Source organism: Microcaecilia unicolor, chromosome 3 (assembly GCF_901765095.1).
Source record: "Microcaecilia unicolor chromosome 3, aMicUni1.1, whole genome shotgun sequence".
Classification (NCBI taxonomy): domain Eukaryota; kingdom Metazoa; phylum Chordata; class Amphibia; order Gymnophiona; family Siphonopidae; genus Microcaecilia; species Microcaecilia unicolor.
This window is the reverse complement of record NC_044033.1, coordinates 374,416,333-374,435,773: the sequence shown is the minus strand read 5'-3', so window position 1 is coordinate 374,435,773 and position 19,441 is coordinate 374,416,333. Positions and strand designations below refer to the sequence as shown.

The following is a 19,441-nucleotide window of genomic DNA, read 5'->3' as shown; positions in this document are numbered from 1 at the left end:
ATCAGGGGGATTTCCAGGAACTCATCTCTCAGGTCTCGTCCGTTTTGAAATTTGAGGAGGCCTCTCAGGAGGCTCCACAATCAGTGGATCCTCACTTAATGGGCATCCGGAAGTCTTCCAGGTCCTTACCCATGCATCAGGACATCCGGGACATCATTTACATGCAATGGAAGGTCCTGGAAGCTCCGTTTCGGGTTGCCTGGTACCTGGTCCATCTGTACCCTATCCTTGAGCATGACAGGGAGTCCTTGCATCCTCCAATGGTGGATGCCATGGGTTTGCCACTGAGTAAGAAAGAATATGGTCCTGGTGGATGGAGGCACAGTGCTGCAGGATATGCAGGGCCGTCGCATGGACGCTCTCTTGAAGCAGAGTTTTGATGTTGCGGCCCTGGCAGTACAAGCAGCTATTTATGGCAGTTTGGTTGAATGCACTTGTTTCCGCTGGTTGGAGGGGATGAGAGGCAGATGATTGGGTCCTCGTGGATCAGGAAGCAGCCAAAGTCAAGATGGGGTCTTCTTTCTTTGATCTCTTTTATATCTCTACTACTACTACTACTACTGCTACTATTTAGCATTTCTATAGCGCTACAAGGCATACGCAGCGCTGCACTTAGTGTGGTGGCTTGACGTTCGTTGTGTTTGCGGGGATGGTATTCGAATTTGGTATCTAAGTCCAAGCTCATTAAGCTTCCTTTTCAAGGCACGCTGGAGAGAAGTGGGTGAAGAGCTTAGGTGAGACTAAGGTTCCGAGGCTTCAAGAGGACAGGCCTAGGCAGCATGATAGGGGAGCCTCTGGAAGAGGTAAATGTCGGGAAGCTTGGAAGTACAAACCAGGTTGAGGTGGTGGTTCTCAGTGTCGAAATTTTCAGATGGCTTAGTCCTTTCGGGGGGGGGGGGGGTCGTCACGGATGCCGCTCCTGGGCATACTTACCAATGAAAGTGTGTGGTAGTCCAATCTCCGGTTCCAGTGGAAATGAGGTTGCAACAGTTCTATCGGAGGTGAACCCAGATTATCTCAGATCAGTGGGTGCTCAAGGTGCTTCATAAGGACTATGCCATGGAGTTCACCTGTCCCTTGGCGGACATCTTCCTGGAGTCTCCTTGTTGGGCCTGGTGGAAGGTGGAGGTTGACTGGGATACTCTACGAATACTGCTTGATCTGAGAGCTGTGGCAATGGCTCCAGTTCCGGGTGACGAGAGGGGTCTCAGGCATTCCATTTACTTTGTGGTTCCCAAGAAGGAAGGTTCTTTTTGGCGATTCTGGACTCAAAGGGTGTTAATCGGGCACTTCGCATGCCCTCCACTTCTGTATGGAGACATTGTGGTCGGTGATTGTAGATGTGCAGCCGGGGAAGTTCCTTATGTTTCTGGATTTGACTGAGCTTATGTTCACATTCCTATTTGGCCGGCGCATCAGAAGCTCATTTACGTTGCTGTTTGGTGATGGCATTATTAGTTCTGTGCACTCCCTTTTGGCCTCACTACAGCTCCTCGTACCTTTTCCAAAGTGATGATGGTGGCAGTTGCATTCCTTTGGAAAGAGGGGATTTTGGGCCACCCTTATCTTGACAATTGGCTCATCTGGGCCAAGTCATTCCAGAAGAGGGTTCAGGTCACTTCCAGAGTGGTGTAGGTGCTGCACTCATTGGGCTGGGTAGTCAACCTAGCCAAAAGTCATCTGGAGCTGTCTCGGATGTTGGAATATCTGGGTGTTCTGTTCGACACTCAGACAGGCAGAGTTTCCTCCCTCCGGCGAGAATTCAGAAGGTACACTCTCAGATTCATTCCCTCCTTCGTTCTTGGGTTTCCCAGGCTCGGGATTCAGGGATTGGCGGCAGCGACACTGGAGATGATGCCACATGAGACCACTTCAGTCTGCTCTTCTCACCAGGTGGTCGTCTCAGTCGCAGGAGTTGGACACCTGTTTTTCCCTTCAGGGTCTGTGAGGTACAATCTGGCTCTGCTGGTGTGTCTGAACCCTCTACAGTGAGTCATGCTGACAATGAATGCCAGTCTCTTGGACTGAGGAGCCCATGTCCAGGTCGGATAGTGCAGAGCCTTTGGTCCCCAGATGAAGCTCACTCTTCTATCAATGTGTTGGCGACCAGGGCCATTCGCCTAGTGTTGCTGTCATTCTAGGCCCTTCTCAGCAGAAAAGCGGTACAAGTCCTGTCAGACAGGGGCACGGTAGTTGCTTATGTCCATCGTCAGGGTGGTATGAAGAGTCCACAGATGGCAGAAGAGGCAGCTTTCCTCGCCTGGGCGGAGCTTCACCTGTCCAATCTGTCAGTGTTACATGTTGCAGGCGTGGACAACGTCCAAGCAAACTACCTCAGCAGAAATATCCCCGATCCAGGAAAGTGGAATTTGAGTCCCGCAACCTTCGCCTCATCGTGTGCAGGTGGGGGACTCCCATCATGGACTTGATCGTGACTTTGGGCAATGTCAAAGTTCCTCGGTTTTTCATTAGGAGGAGGGACAGAATGGAATGCTTGGCTGCTGGGATCCATGAGTGGCCGTTCTCATGGCTCCTCTGTGTGTTCCCTCTATGGCCGCTGATAGGCAGGGTCATTCTAAGGATAGAGCAACACGAAGGCCTTATGGTTCTGGTAGCTCTGGATTGGCCGTGCAGACCCTGGTACAGCGATCGGGTGTGTCTCCTGGTGGGGAATCCACTTTGGTTGCCTCAGTTGGAGAACTTGCTATGTCAGGGTCTGGTGTTTCTGCCTGATCCTGCTCAATTCTCTTATGGCTTGGCTCTTGAGAGGGCGAGTTTGAGGAAGAGAGAATATTCCCCTTTTGATTATTGCTGTTCTTCTGCCGTCTAGGAAGCCGTCTACTTCCCTCGTGTGTGTGTAGGTGTGGCTTATCTTTGAGGATTGGTGTGATAGCTGGCGGTTTGCCCCCCCCCCCCCCCCCCCTTTGCGCGTCATTGCCTCAAGTTCTAGATTTCTTTCAGGCAGGACTGGACAAAGGTCTGGCCTTGTCTTTGCTTAAGGTGCAGGTGACGACTTTGTCTTGCTTCTAGGGCGTGGTCCATGGTAAGTTCCTGGCAGCACATTAAGACATGGTGTTTCTTTAGAGGGATGTGTCATCTTCGACTGCCAATGTGGCCAACAGTCCCTCCTTGGGACCTTAATCTTGTGTTGTCCGTGTTGGTGTCGGCGCCCTGCGAGCCTTTGTTTAAAAGGATTTGGCTTTAGCCCCACCATAGCTGTAACACTTCGTTATTGGGACAGTTTGTTTCCTAAGAGACAATGTATATTGACCCGATGTACTCCAATTGTGTTTAATCCTTTATTTTTACCAGGTACCGTAAAGGGGATTTTCACTAGATGGCATGAGTTAGGGGTTCGAACATGGGGCCAAATGTTCGATGCTAACTCTCTGTTGCCTTTTAATGCACTGCGGGATAGATATCCAGGGGTGGAGGGAGGTGAATTTACCTGTTGTCAATTGGCATCTCTTCTCCAGAGTCGGGCGGTGTGAGAAGTGATGCAGCGTAAGCAGCTAGACCTGGAGGAGATATGCGAGAAGCTTGACTCGGGGCCTGATAGGTGCCTTATATCATAACATAAGTAAACAGTTGCCCTGTCGTGGAACGCATAGGAACAGATGGGAGCGGGAATTAGATGTGAGTTTGGGAGAATCCAAGTGGGAGAGAATAGAAAAAACAGTGATGGGGGTGTCAACTCATGTTCCCCTGCAAGAGAACGCTGTGAAAGTATTATATCGATGGTACCTTACACCTGCCCGCTTGCAGCGGATCTTTCTGACCTCATCGGTCACGTGCTGGAGAAGGTGTGGTCACAAAGGTACAATGGGGCATATATGGTGGAGCTGTGCCAAAATTTGTGCATTTTGGAAGGCGGTACATTTTAGGTTGCAGACTTGGCTAGGGAGTGCAGTGCCATGGGTTCCTGAGGTGTTCTTGTTCTCTGCTAGGATTGCAGGCCTCTTGTCTTGTCAGCAGACCCTGGTTAAATACGCGGTTGGCACAGCAAGGGTGGTTGTAGCTTCGCAGTGGTGGAGGAAGGGGGTTCCCCCATTAGCCAAATGGCTTAATAAGTTGCGGTATGTGCGTGAAATGGAGAGACTAGTGGCTGAACATAAACAACAGCTGGGAAAATGGCACTCTGTTTGGAAACACATTCCTGTAGAAGCTTTGTTAGCTTAATAAGTATGTAAGGAGACAGATAGGAGTGGTAGTGCCCAGCGATGTCCTCCTGGAGGGTGGGGGGGGAAGGAAGGTGGGTTAGAGGCACGGGGGGGGGGGGGGGGAATATTTGTTCTATTAAAAACTGAATATAAAATGTGAAGTTTTGTGAAGTTGATCTTAAGTTGAAACTCTTTGAGTGGTAAAATGTAAGATGCTTTAGTGGTTCTTGTTTTGGTTCTAGAACATTGCATTCTTTTTCACTGTGGAATGTCTTATGGTTTCCTTGTGCTGTTTCAATGGACAATAAAGACTTCTTGCAAATAATTTTAAAAAAAGGATTTGGCTTTAAAGGCAGTGTTCTTGTTGGCCTTCGGCTTGCAGGATTTTGGAGTTGCAGGCCCTTTCTTGTCAGGAGCCTTTTCTATTGTTCCATAGGGACAAGATGGAGTTTCTTCGATTGGTACCTTCTTTTCTTTCTTAAAGTGGTGTTAGCGTTTCATGTCAGTCAGTTGGTGTCCCTGCCTATGCTGGGCGATGGTGCTGGTTTAGAAGACCAATGACGGTTGCATTCTCTGGATGTGTGTCAGGTTCTCTATAAGTACCTACGCATTACTCAGGAAGTTTGTCGCTTTGATAGTCTTTTTATGCTCATTGGTGGCTATCGGAAGGAGGAAGCGGCTTCCAAAACTACAATCGCTCAGTGGATCAAGGAGGCAGTTGTGGTCACGTCCGCTTACCTGCTTAAAAGCAGACTGATCCTGACATTTTTGAAAGCTCATTCTACTTGGGCTCAGGCAGCTTAGTGAGCAGAGCATTCCTTGGTGTCTCTGCTGGTCATCTGTAAGGCAGTGGTGTGGTCATTGTTGCATTCCTTTGTGCATCCTTACAGGTTGAATGTGCAAGTGCATCGGGGTGGGGAGTTTGGAGCTCAGATTTTGGAAGCAGGGCTTCGAGGGTCCCACGGTCACTGCTTTGGTACTTCCCATCTGTGCCGGTCTAGAGGGATGCTGTGGAAGGAGGAATTAGGTCTTCTCTTCTAAGACCGGGCAGACTTCTACTGTCTATACCCTAAAAATGGCAAGGACAAATCAAGATCTTGTATACATGTAATATATCACATCATACCATAAGAAATGAGTTTATCTTGTTGGGCAGACTTGATGGACCATACAGGCCTTTCTGTGCCATTATCTACTATGTTACTATGTAATTTGCTTTCCTTTAGTCCCTCTAGACCAGCACAGAACCCGCCCGGATCATGTTCTCGTCTGTCATCTAGGGCGTTTGTCGGCAGTATTCCTCACAAGTTGGTTCAAGTGCGGGTACCGGTGATGAGTTGGTCTCAAACCCAGGATGTTGCTGTTCGCCTTGTAGAATGAGCCCGCACGACCTGAAGAGCCTGTTTCCCTGCGAGCAAATAAGCTTGAAAATGTCTCCTTAGGCTGTGCAGGCTCGTTCTACAAGCCATACAGCGACATCCTGGGTTTGAGACTACCTTACTGTGTTCAGTGGCAGCAACTTCGACAATTCATACCTTTGTACAGCACTGCAGTTTTGGGGCTTCGATCCTCAGGGCGGTGGCACCAGGATAGCACCCACTCTAGGGATTGCTTTTATGCATCCCACAGGTTTTGGAATAGTGGAAAGAAAATTAGCAGGTAAGACCTAATTTCTCCTTTGTCTATTTATCATACTTATGTTGGTGGTAGTTAATTTACAAAAAATATTATCAAGCACAACGTACTCTTGTAATGTAAAAGGAACCATAAATTTATTTGATGGGGAATATTTTACACTAAGAGTTCTTTAAGTTATGATGTACGCTGCTTATATTGCATTGTTGGAGTCGAGATGGTTTGGCTTGTATGGGGAGTGTGGGGCATACCCTGGAGGATCATAAGTGTGTGATATTTTTACAGGTTTTGCCATCCTCTGGATTATCATGAACATGGTTTTCAAACACAAGTAGTTTAAAGAAGTCTTAATCCAGGGTTGTCATCCGTCCAGATTGTATAATTGTGATGGTGTGATTTGATTTGAGTTTGTATTTTGGGCAGGTGGATCTGGAGCAGGAATGGATAATCCCAAGTCACATGCAGTTCACCAAATCCAAGTGGACTCCATTTGAGGGCATGAAGGTGAAAGGAGCCATGAGAAGGGTAATCTTGCGAGGGGAAGTTGCCTACATTGATGGTCAGGTAAGCTGCCTCTTTCACATTGTGTCAAAGCTTCACCAGTTTGGATTCAGACCTCCCTCCTACCCTCTCTCAAACACCCTTAGATGGTTAGAGGGGACTGGTGTTGAGTTTCCACATGCGTTTCCACAGAATAAGGTTTGAGACCTGGGGAATGAATGCTTATTGTCAGGGGCGGACTGACCATTCAGGCAACTGGGCACTGCCCAAGGGCCCAGAGCAGATGGGGGGCCCAGTGCTTCCCGCCCCATGTATCCATTTCTCATTCTGCTTCCTCTCCGGGTCCGGTGCTACTCATCTCTCTGAACTCCTCCCCCCCTCGCGGCCCAGTATCTCCTCCTGTGTCTGACACCCTCTTCCCTTTAAATCCTGCATTTCTGTGGTAGAATGGCAGCGACTCCCTTCAACTATCTGCGGTTGAGCTCGCAGCCTGCTCTGTACTCATCCCTCAGTCTTCTGACACAACTTCCTACTTCGCAAGGACAGGATGCAACAGTACAGTAGAGATCAGGCTGTGAGCTCTGCAGCAGACAGCAGAAGGGATCGCTGCCATTCTGCCATCGAAATTCATGTTTTAGAGGGGATACAGGGCTGCGGGCAGGAGTGAAGGAGAGGAGTTGAGAGAGACAAGTAGTGCCAGACCCAGGGGTGGAGGGGAAGCAGAGTGAGAAATAATGGATGGGGTGGGGGAAAGAGAGGGAAAGATGTTACATGCAGGGAGGGAGGAAGGGAAGGAAGAGAGATGGCGACATGTCGGATCCAGGGCAGAGGGGAAAGAGAGGGAAAGATGTTACATGCAGGGAGGGAGGAAGGGAAGGAAGAGAGATTGAGACATGTCAGATCCAGGAGGGCAGAGGGGAAGGAGGATGGCAATAGATGTTAAGACACACGGGGTGGAGTAAGGGAAGGAAGAGAGATGGATAAATATTGGACCCAGGGTCAGTGGGAAAGAGGAAACAGATAGGAAGAGATGTTATACCCAGGGAGGAATGGAAAGAAGAGAGATGGAAGGACCTGGGGGTGGAGGGGAAGGAGATGGAAACATGTTGGATCTGGGGGCAGAAGGGAAGGGGTTAAGAGAAGGAAAACAGATGGAGAGACGTTGGACCTGGGGGCACAGGGCAGGAGGGAACAGAGGGAGAAAGGAAGGAATAGAGATGGAGAGATGATGGACGTGAGGGGAGGGAGGGGAGATAGTTGGACCCCAGGGAAGGGACATATCAGCAAGTCATTCAGAGCTCTCTGCAACAATGAGAATAAGAAAACAAGATCCAAAACATTTCCTACTTTGTCAGTTGCAGCTTGTACAATTTGCTCCAAAGAGCAAGCTGCCAAGGCATAAAAATCACATGATCACTTTTTTTAAACATCTCAGAACTAGGATCCAAAGGGATATTAAAATTTCTTAAAATACTCAATCTATGAAAAATCTAATCGCTGAGGCCAATATGCAAAACTATTTAGTGGGCACAAGTGAGGAACAAAAGAAGGCTTCATCTGGTACTCCACCTGGAAAGGGTCTCAACACATGACAGCAAGAGCCACACTTTTAAACAGACAGAGCACTCAAAAAAGGGGAGTTCTCCTTTGGGTCCTGCAAGGCCCAGCTACATATCCTGGTCCCCGAAGAGCATCAGAGATCTCCCTTCTTTGGGGTTGGAGATGCATTTCTACTCCAAGTGCTACCCTGTAGTCACAGTCCTAGAATATTCTTCCAGGTGATGGGGTCTGGCTGGTCCACTTTGGGAAAATGGTAGAATCATTCTTCCTAGTTGGATGATTTAGTGGTTAGGCCAGGTCAACTGTGGAAGAGGAGTGTGGGATGGCCTGGGTCGTTCAGGCTCTGCAGCTAGATGGATTGAACCAGGGACATCCTAGCCCACAAGGCAAGATCTGGCACGTTTGGGAGCTTAGCCTTCACATAGCAGTGCAAAATGTTCTAACTTGACAGGGTTGACAAGCTAATGGCTCAGGTCTGGATTCTCCTTGTAGAACCCCTCGACCTTGAGATGCATACAGGGGCTGGGCCGTTAAGGCATGTGGGCTGTCCAGGTGATCTTCCACCTCACAGGATTTTGAAGTTCACCTCCTGAACCTCCAGGTGTTCAGATAGTCTGCAGATTTCTGGTGGAAACCTCGATGTGCCTGAACAGGGAGCATCTGGCCAAGAATGTGAGCAGAAATTTCTCTCCGTTGTTCGTGGCAGGGGATGCAGGTTCATGGGTCAGTGAAGAAGGAAGGCCAGGCGATAAACAGATTGGAAACCAGATCCAGTCAGATAGCCCTAATATTCAATTTCCCCAGAATGTAGGGGAACAGCAGTTTTATACTTATGAGTTAATGAGACAGCAGTAGCCTAAGTCATCTAGCAAGGGGGAATCAGGAGTTCCTGAGTGGCTGTGGAAACAAGGAGGTTACTCTGTGGGTGAGGAGAACCTTTGAATACTAGCAGCAGCTCATATGTTGGGTGCAATGAACATAAAGGATGTTGGATGACTTACCAGCTGCAAAATCACCCTCTACCATTGTTCATAGTATTCCAGAATCTCAGATTTGCACATTTTAGCCATCTTGCCTGTTAAATTATCTTTTTTATCTGTTTTCCATATGCATAAATTTATACTTGTACTCACAGTGTAATGCAAACATGGAATTTCTAGATCAGGTGATAAATTGATTGGTTGCATACTTCACTTGTGTGTGTGTGTCAGTTCCCTTCCCTTTTACTCTCAACTGCAGGTGTTGGTACCCCCAGGTTATGGCCAGGATGTCAGGAAGTGGCCAACTGGAATGGCATCTGTACCCCACCCAGCTCCAGTGAACGAAATCCTCAAAGTAAGTGTCCCTTCTTGAATTCTGTGCAAGATCCATGTTTTCTGTAGGGAAATGTCCTCTGAAACATTCCTAAAATCATTACATACTATAAGGTGTGGAAATAGGGCTTGCTTGGATGCAGTTATTTTGTAAACTTGAGGCATTTCTGATTTTGTTGTTTTTTGTTTGCCTAAGCGTGGAAAGGAGCATCAGTGTGGACCATGACACTCCTACTACAGATTACTGATATATAACAATGAGAATAAGAAAACAAGATCCAAAACATTTCTTACCTTGTCAGTTGCAGCTTGTACAATTTGCTCCAAAGAGCAAGCTGCCAAGGCATAAAAATCACATGATCACTTTTTTAAATATCTCAGAACTAGGATCCAAAGGAATATTAAAATTTCTTAAAATACTCAAAATCTATGAAAAATCTATAACATTATAACAGCAGTTTGAAAATTGAAAAAAAAAAAAGTATATTTTCAGACTCAAGTCTGGAAATTTTGCATTTTGCTCTGTGTAGGGTGAGCACGTCTCCCCTGGTAGCTTGTTTTGTTAGCAATGAAGTTAGGAGTTTCTATTCCACACCAGTCTTGACTGAAGTGAGAGCCTGGTAAAGGAACAGAACCAATGCAATAGCAGAAGAAGCAGAGGATGAGGAATCAGGAACCACTTGGGGAAACTGGAGCTGCCTCAGGAGTAGTAGTCAGGACTCAAGTGCAGGAAACCTGGTCATGCTTTAATGAATCTTAACATGAATCCCTTCTCACATATCCTTGTTGCTTACAGGTGAATCTATTATTCTCCAAGGACAAGCAGGACACAATCTCACATATAGGTGACATCATCCAGCGAAACCTGCTGCAAAGAACTTCCCTACCAACTATGAAATCCCAAGGGAGAGAGACTCTAAAATGTAAAAATGAATGATAGTCAATTCCAATTTATGGGATGTATAGGGAGATCCAAAAAGAACTGCACACTCATAGAAAAACTAATAAAGCAAATTAGATAGAAAAAAAGGAGACGAGGAGAATTCAGTATAGGCTGTTACCACAGCCGAGCTAAATTTTCAGTGATCTATACGTAACAATGGCTCACTACCGAGCTCTATACATCATCAGTACTCCTTACTTCGTGACCCTTTTTAAATTTTATTTCTTATACATAAATGCAAAATTCAAAAACTGATTGTGAAAAACTTTAATGAAAATCCATATACACCCTCCCCTAAGGAACTCTATAAACTACGGTACAGCCAAAAATATATCAATAACTTTCCAAAATATTTTTCAAAAATGCTCAAGCACCAGAATATCAAAAAGAAAGAAACAGGAGCAAAACTTAACTTAAACTTGTATTTCCTTGCTCTTTCACCGTCTGTTCCTAAACATTCAACAGGAATCCCTGTTTCAAAATATCTTTCTCTGGGATGCCAGTGCTGCATTATCGATGATTCCTTCGTTTGATATAATACAGCATGACAAGAAGATCCTTTAAAAAGAACAAACTTCTGTTGACAACATCATGACGTCACATTTATTCCACAGACCTGTCAGATAGTAGCATTCCATTCAGTATAGTTGTTTAGACCAGAAGGGGCAACAGAGTTCAATTCAGAAATCCAATATTGTTCCCGAAGAGCTAAATAAGCCTCCCAATCCCCATGAAAAAATGGAGAAATTTGTTCTATAACGAACCACTGCATGTCCATATAGTTGTGGCCAAACTCAATGCTATAGCCAACCAAAGGGGCTGTAAGAACTTTATTTTTCAATCTGCCTCAATGTTCATTGAGTCTCTGTCTTTTAGCTCTGATTGTACGTCCCACATATATTTTTGGGCACGGACAAACAATGACATAAATAACTCCCTGATGCACAATCGGTGGATGCTTTAAGGTGATCTTTTTTTAAGTGTTTCCAAATTTTACAAGTTAAGGGCAGTGGACATGCTTTACAGTGTCCACATGGTTTATGACCTGTACCACTCTTGTTTGTGCTTTCTATTTGTTAACACAAAGTTTAAAGAGACTAGATGATTTGCTAAGTTCTTGCCCCAGGAAAATGCAATGCATGGATGGACTGGGGTCAAAAACCTGGTGTAATTGAAGAATATATAAAAAAAGATAAATTATTTTGAACCCAAGTTTATTATAGTGCACATATAAGAAAAAATTATTTTGAACCCAAGTTTATTATAGTGCATATATAAAAAAAGATAAATTATTTTGAACCCAAGTTTATTATAGTGCATATATAAAAAAAGATAAATTATTTTGAACCCAAGTTTATTATAGTGAGTTTATGGTTTAACTTGGTTTGTTGGATTTGTTCTTCCTGGTTTTTTGTAATTTGGTAATTGAAGAATATGCCAGCGTTTATAAATGCTACGGGCAATGGCAGCTGACTTATCTGAGTGAGTTAACACACATACTTGTTTTTCCTGTGGTTCCCTATGAGTATATTGCCGCAATAATTCTGGATTAGCAAATGTGGCCAGGCGATAAGCCTGGCGAACTACTTTCCAAGGATACCTTTAGCCAGAAATTGTTCGCTCAGTAATACAGAGGAACTTCCCAATAAGAAACAGCCTTTTTTTTTTTTTTAAATTGATGTGGATGACAACTAGAATATTGTAATAGGCTGTTCCTATCAGTTGGCTTGCGATAAACCATTGTAGTTAAATGATCTTTTAATACCATAATGTTCAAAAATGATACCTTATTACCACTATGTCATTGTAAATTGCAGATGTTCATCTAAAGTGTTAATTCATATTGCAAGTTCTTTTAACCGCTGTTCTGATGAAGTCCATATGAAAAGTATATCATAAATAAACCTGACCCAATTTAAGATGTTTGTTTTCCAAGTAGAGGAGTAAATGTGTCGTCGTCTTATCGTGTGAGGCTGGTTTCTCTGCTATGAACACAATGAGTAAGAATAGATCACTGCTTCAAATACTGGAGGGAGGATTTGAGGGTATGCTTGTCAACCATCCACCCTCAGACAAGGGACATCACAAAACATCACCATGCACAGATTTCCTACTGATTTATTTTGTTTTAAAAGAGTGGTGGGTGGGTGGAGGGATTCCCTTTAAAACTGTAGTTTTTGAATGCATGTTGTTTGTGACTATAAAGATAACACAATGTTTAAAATTGTAATTGTTGAACTGTAAACACAATTTTAATAATCATTTGTTAAATGATTTAAAAATATATATATATTTTTTTTTCCACAAGACTCCCCATGCAACTGCCAGTTTGATCAATCAGTCCTATTTATTTGGGGTATAGAATCCATTGCTACCTCCCCTACGCACAATTTTTCTTTTGTAGGCCTTATTCTCCCCTTTTTTGTTTTAAACAGCCTGGTAGCTAGGGATTCCTACATATGAGATTGTGTCTTACTCGTCCTTGGAGAAAGCAAAGTTGCTCATCAGTAGCAGTTGTTCTCCGAGGACAAGCAGGCTGCTTGTTCTCACTGATGGGTGACGTCCACGGCAGCCCCTCCAATCGGAAACTTCACTAGCAAAGTCCTTTGCTAGCCCTCGCGCGCCCGCGCGCACCGCGCATGCGCGGCCGTCTTCCCGCCCGAAACCGGCTCGAGCCGGCCAGTCTTCTTTTGTCCGCACTCGGTACGGTCGTGTTTTCGCCGTGTCGAGCCCCGGAAAGTCGACCTCGCGCGTCCAATTTGTTTGAACGTGTTTTTTTCCTTCGGGAAAGCTTTGTCCTAGTCGGGAAGTGCTCCGGAAACCCCCCGCCGGGTTTCGTGTAAATCCTCCCCGTACTTCCAGCTTTTTTGCCCCGGTAAGTTTTCTTTCGTCGTCGGGGTAGGCCTCTTTTCGGCCTCGGTCGAGATTTTTTCTCCCTCTAAATTTGGTGCTTCAAATTTCGCCATTTCGGCTTTTGATTTCGCCGGCGTGATTTTTCCGCCCATGACATCGAAGCCTTCCAGCGGCTTCAAGAAGTGCACCCAGTGCGCCCGGGTTATCTCGCTCACTGATCGACACTCGTCGTGTCTTCAGTGTCTGGGGGCCGAGCACCGCCCTCAGAACTGCAGTCTGTGTTCCCTGCTTCAAAGGCGGACTCAGGTAGCGAGACTAGCCCAGTGGAACGTGTTGTTCTCGGGCTCTTCGTCGGCATCGGCACCGGGATCTTCGAGTGCATCGACGTCGTCAGCGTCCAGACCATCTTCCTCGGCCGCCCCTGCATCGAGTGCATCGAGGCATCGGGCCTCTGCATCGGCGCCGAGACATCGGATAGCTGCATCGACGTCGGTGGTACCAGGACCTCGTCTGCTGATGTCGTCGGACGGTGGTGCATCGGGTGGAGTGCAGGTGAGGGCTGTCCATTCCCCTGCTGGTGGCGGTGAGCCCTCGGGTGGGTCTCCGCCTACCCTGAGGGCTCCTGCGGTACAGCCCCCCCGAGATCGACCTTCTTCAGTCTCGGCCCCGAGGAAGCGACGGGTGGATTCGACGTCCTCCTCGTCGGTGCCGGGGAGCTCCGGTGACATGCTTCGGAAGAAATCGAAGAAGCATCGACACCGGTCTCCTCCCCGTGTCGGCACCGAGAGCTCTGGGTCGCCGAGGGATTCGGCACCCAGCAGGCATCGGCACCGAGAGGACCGCTCACCCTCTGTTCAGGAGGTGTCGATGCGCTCCGCTCTGGACAGCCCGGAACAGCCTCCACGCCCGGAACAGGTACTGACGTCTACGCCTGCATCGACCTCTCAGCCTTTCTCTGCAGCCGCTCTAAACGAGAGCCTCCGGGCCGTTCTCCCAGAGATTCTGGGAGAGCTGTTGCGCCCTACCCCTCCGGTACCGGCGGTGCTTGCGCCACCGGTACCGTCGAGCGTGGCGCCGGCTGGCCCATCGCCCAGGTTGAGGTCCCCGACGTCGGTACCGCGTGCGGGTACCGACCGCGGCCACCTCCCAGGAAGGCTCCCCGACTACGTCGGCGGAGGGAGCTTCGCCGATGCGGGCGAGGGAGTCTACCTCTCGACGCCCCCATCGTGGACGGGGTTCCACGGAGTCGAGCAGGGCGAGGTTGCAGACACAGGTCCGTGAACTTGTGTCTGACACCGAGGGTGAGGCCTCGTGGGAGGAAGAGGAAGATCCCAGATATTTCTCTGACGAGGAGTCTGGGGGTCTTCCGTCTGATCCCACTCCCTCTCCTGAGAGACAGCTTTCTCCTCCCGAGAGTCTGTCTTTTGCCTCCTTTGTCCGGGAGATGTCTACGGCCATCCCCTTCCCGGTGGTTGTGGAGGACGAGCCCAGGGCTGAAATGTTTGAGCTCCTGGACTATCCTTCTCCACCTAAGGAAGCGTCCACTGTTCCCTTGCACCATGTCCTGAAGAAGACATTGCTTGCGAACTGGACCAAACCATTAACTAATCCCCACATTCCCAAGAAGATCGAGTCCCAGTACCGGATCCATGGGGACCCAGAGCTGATGCGCACTCAGTTGCCTCATGACTCTGGAGTTGTGGATTTGGCCCTAAAGAAGGCTAAGAGTTCTAGGGAACATGCTTCGGCGCCCCCGGGCAAGGACGCTAGAACCTTAGACTCCTTTGGGAGGAAGGCCTACCATTCCTCTATGCTCGTGTCCAAGATCCAGTCTTACCAGCTCTACACGAGCATACACATGCGGAATAATGTGCGGCAGTTGGCGGGCTTGGTTGATGCTCTTCCCCCTGAGCAAGCCAAGCCTTTTCAGGAGGTGGTCAGGCAGCTGAAGGCGTGCAGAAAATTCCTGGCCAGAGGAGTTTATGACACTTTTGATGTTGCGTCCAGGGCCGCTGCTCAAGGTGTGGTGATGCGCAGGCTCTCATGGCTGCGTGCCGCCGACCTGGAGAATAGAATCCAGCAGCGGATTACGGACTTGCCTTGCCGTGCGGATAACATTTTTGGCGAAAAAGTCGAGCAGGTGGTAGAGTCTCTCCACCAGCGGGACACCGCATTCGACAAGTTCGCCCGCCGGCAGCCTTCAGCTTCTACCTCTACAGGTAGACGATTTTTCGGGGGAAGGAAGACTGTTCCCTATACTTCTGGCAAGCGTAGGTACAATCCTCCTTCCCGACAGCCTGCGGCCCAGGCTAAGCCCCAGCGCGCTCGCTCTCGTCAGCAGCGTGCGAATCAGCAAGGCCCCGCGGCTCCCCAGCAAAAGCAAGGGGCGAGCTTTTGACTGGCTCCAGCAGAGCATAGCCGACATCCAAGTGTCAGTGCCGGGCGACCTGCCTGTCGGAGGGAGGTTGAAAGCTTTTCACCAAAGGTGGCCTCTTATAACCTCCGATCAGTGGGTTCTCCAAATAGTCCGGCAAGGATACACCCTCAATTTGGCCTCTCAACCTCCAAATTGTCCACCGGGAGCTCAGTCCTACAGCTTCCAGCACAAGCAGGTACTTGCAGAGGAACTCTCCGCCCTTCTCAGCGCCAATGCGGTCGAGCCCGTGCCATCCGGGCAAGAAGGGCTGGGGTTCTATTCCAGGTACTTCCTTGTGGAAAAGAAAACAGGGGGGATGCGTCCCATCCTAGACCTAAGGGCCCTGAACAAATATCTCGTAAAAGAAAAGTTCAGGATGCTTTCCCTGGGCACCCTTCTCCCCATGATTCAGCAAAACGATTGGCTATGCTCTCTGGACTTGAAGGATGCCTACACACACATCCCGATACTGCCAGCTCACAGACAGTATCTGCGATTTCAGCTGGGCGCACGCCACTTCCAGTACTGTGTGCTACCCTTTGGGCTCGCCTCTGCGCCCAGGGTGTTCACAAAGTGCCTAGCTGTGGTAGCAGCGGCGCTTCGCAGGCTGGGGGTGCACGTGTTCCCATATCTCGACGATTGGCTGGTGAAGAACACATCCGAGGCAGGAGCCCTGCAGTCCATGCAGATGACTATTCGCCTCCTGGAGCTACTGGGGTTTGTGATAAATTACCCAAAGTCCCATCTTCTCCCAGTGCAGAAACTCGAATTCATCGGAGCCCTGCTGGATTCTCGGACGGCTCGCGCCTATCTCCCAGAGGCGAGGGCCAACAACTTGTTGTCCCTCGTCTCGCGGGTGCGAGCGTCCCAGCAGATCACAGCTCGGCAGATGTTGAGATTGCTGGGCCACATGGCTTCCACAGTTCATGTGACTCCCATGGCCCGCCTTCACATGAGATCTGCTCAATGGACCCTAGCCTCCCAGTGGTATCAGGCCGCCGGGGGTCTAGAGGACGTGATCCACCTGTCCACGAGTTTTCTCGAATCCCTGTATTGGTGGACGATTTGCTCCAATTTGACTCTGGGACGTCCCTTCCAAATTCCTCAGCCCCAAAAAGTGCTGACCACGGATGCGTCTCTCCTGGGATGGGGAGCTCATGTCGATGGGCTTCACACCCAAGGAAGGTGGTCCCTCCAAGAAAGCGATCTACAGATCAATCTTCTGGAGTTGCGAGCGATCTGGAACGCTCTGAAGGCTTTCAGAGATCGGCTGTCCCACCAAATTATCCAAATTCAGACAGACAATCAGGTTGCCATGTACTATGTCAACAAGCAGGGGGGCACCGGATCTCGCCCCCTGTGTCAGGAAGCCGTCAGCATGTGGCTCTGGGCTCGCCGTCAAGGCATGGTGCTCCAAGCCACATATCTGGCAGGCGTAAACAACAGTCTGGCCGACAGGTTGAGCAGGATTATGCAACCTCACGAGTGGTCGCTCAATTCCCGTGTGGTGCGACAGATCTTCCAGGCGTGGGGCACCCCCCTGGTGGATCTCTTCGCATCTCAAGTGAACCACAAGGTCCCTCAGTTCTGTTCCAGGCTTCAGGCCCACGGCAGACTGGCGTCGGATGCCTTCCTCCTGGATTGGGGGGAAGGTCTGCTGTATGCTTATCCTCCCATTCCTCTGGTGGGGAAGACTTTGTTGAAACTCAAGCAAGACCGAGGCACCATGATTCTGATTGCTCCCTTTTGGCCGCGTCAGATCTGGTTCCCTCTTCTTCTGGAGTTATCCTCCGAAGAACCGTGGAGATTGGAGTGTTTTCCGACCCTCATCACGCAGGACGAAGGGGCTCTGCTGCATCCCAACCTCCAGTCCCTGGCTCTCACGGCCTGGATGTTGAGGGCGTAGACTTTGCCTCTTTGGGTCTGCCAGAGGGTGTCTCCCGCATCTTGCTTGCTTCCAGGAAAGACTCCACTAAGAGAAGTTACTTCTTTCATTGGAGGAGGTTTGCCGTCTGGTGTGACAGCAAGGCCCTAGATCCTCGCTCTTGTCCTACACAGACCCTGCTTGAATACCTTCTCCACTTGTCTGAGTCTGGTCTGAAGACCAACTCCGTAAGGGTTCACCTTAGTGCAATCAGTGCATACCATTACCAAGTGGAAGGTAAGCCGATCTCAGGACAGCCTTTAGTTGTTCGCTTCATGAGAGGTTTGCTTTTGTCAAAGCCCCCTGTCAAGCCTCCTACAGTGTCATGGGATCTCAATGTCGTTCTCACCCAGCTGATGAAACCTCCTTTCGAGCCACTGAATTCCTGCCATCCGAAGTACTTGACCTGGAAGGTCATTTTCTTGGTGGCAGTTACCTCGGCTCGTAGAGTCAGTGAGCTTCAGGCCCTGGTAGCCCAGGCCCCTTACACCAAATTTCATCACAACAGAGTAGTCCTCCGCACTCACCCTAAGTTTCTGCCAAAGGTTGTGTCGGAGTTCCATCTGAACCAGTCAATTGTCTTGCCAACATTCTTTCCCCGTCCTCATTCCTGCCCTGCTGAACGTCAGCTGCACACATTGGACTGCAAGAGAGCATTGGCCTTCTATCTGGAGCGGACACAGCCCCACAGACAGTCCGCCCAATTGTTTGTTTCTTTTGATCCCAACAAGAGGGGAGTGGCTGTAGGGAAACGCACCATATCCAATTGGCTAGCAGATTGCATTTCCTTCACTTACGCCCAGGCTGGGCTGGCTCTTGAGGGTCATGTCACGGCTCATAATGTTAGAGCCATGGCAGCGTCGGTAGCCCACTTGAAGTCAGCCACCATGGAGGAAATTTGCAAAGCTGCGACGTGGTCATCTGTCCACACATTCACATCACATTACTGCCTCCAGCAGGATACCCGACGTGACAGTCGGTTCGGGCAGTCAGTTCTTCAGAACCTGTTTGGGCTTTAGGATCCAACTCCACCCCCCGAGGGCCCTGTTTGTTCTGTTCCAGGCTACACTCTCAGTTAGTTGGTAAATTTTTTAGGTCAATCTCAGTTATGTCCTCGCCGTTGCGAGGCCCAATTGACCAATGTTGTTGTTTTGAGTGAGCCTGGGGGCTAGGGATACCCCATCAGTGAGAACAAGCAGCCTGCTTGTCCTCGGAGAAAGCGAATGCTACATACCTGTAGAAGGTATTCTCCGAGGACAGCAGGCTGATTGTTCTCACAAACCCGCCCGCCTCCCCTTTGGAGTTGTGTCTTCCCTTGAAGTGTATTGTCTTGCTACATACTGGACTGGCCGGCTCGAGCCGGTTTCGGGCGGGAAGACGGCCGCGCATGCGCGGTGCGCGCGGGCGCGCGAGGGCTAGCAAAGGACTTTGCTAGTGAAGTTTCCGATTGGAGGGGCTGCCGTGGACGTCACCCATCAGTGAGAACAATCAGCCTGCTGTCCTCGGAGAATACCTTCTACAGGTATGTAGCATTCGCTTTTTCCAAGGACAGCAGGACACACATTCTCACTTACCCACTCACTTCCCCTAGGAGTTGTATTCATATTTGCTTTTATATTAGACTATCTGGTCCCGCGCGGTGGCCGTAGGTGGGAAGGTACACATACATGTGCAGTTCAGCCTTCCAAAAGGCTTCTAGAAGCTGGGACGTTCTCCACGCAGGGCACCTGTCGGATGATGTCACCCATACGTGCGAATGTGTCTGCTGTCCTCTGAGAATATCTGCTAAAGGTGAGTAACTTCACTTTCACTTTTGTATATATTTGTGGGAGGAGGGCACACTGTTTTGTCACCCACATTTATAGTAGATACACCTTCAGTGCATAAGTCTTGCACCTGCTGATTTTCAAAGGGAAATGGTCATGCTATTTCCCTTTTAGGAACTAGGACAATTTATGTAAACTGATGTAGTGTACATAAAACATAGGCTATCGAAAATTGTCCCCTGAAGGCATCTCTTGAAATGAGTTTCAGAACTAAATGTTCTTTTAAAGGTTCAATATCCCACTCAAAATTTTTCTTGTGACTTTTTTCTTTGGTTTTCAAATTCTGCTTTAGTGTTTAAAAATGGAAACA

At 48.7% G+C, this 19,441-nt stretch overlaps 1 protein-coding gene across 1 annotated transcript in view; it reads left to right on the top strand.

The window, feature by feature from the left end:
* The window catches only part of CAD (carbamoyl-phosphate synthetase 2, aspartate transcarbamylase, and dihydroorotase), a 448,399-nt gene that overhangs the window by 366,219 nt on the left and 62,739 nt on the right, over positions 1-19,441 (top strand). The window contains exons 33-34 of the mRNA XM_030198598.1: positions 6,219-6,359; positions 9,096-9,191. Of these exons, the coding sequence (XP_030054458.1) occupies positions 6,219-6,359; positions 9,096-9,191 (237 nt within the window). The remainder of the gene's footprint in view (positions 1-6,218; positions 6,360-9,095; positions 9,192-19,441) is intronic.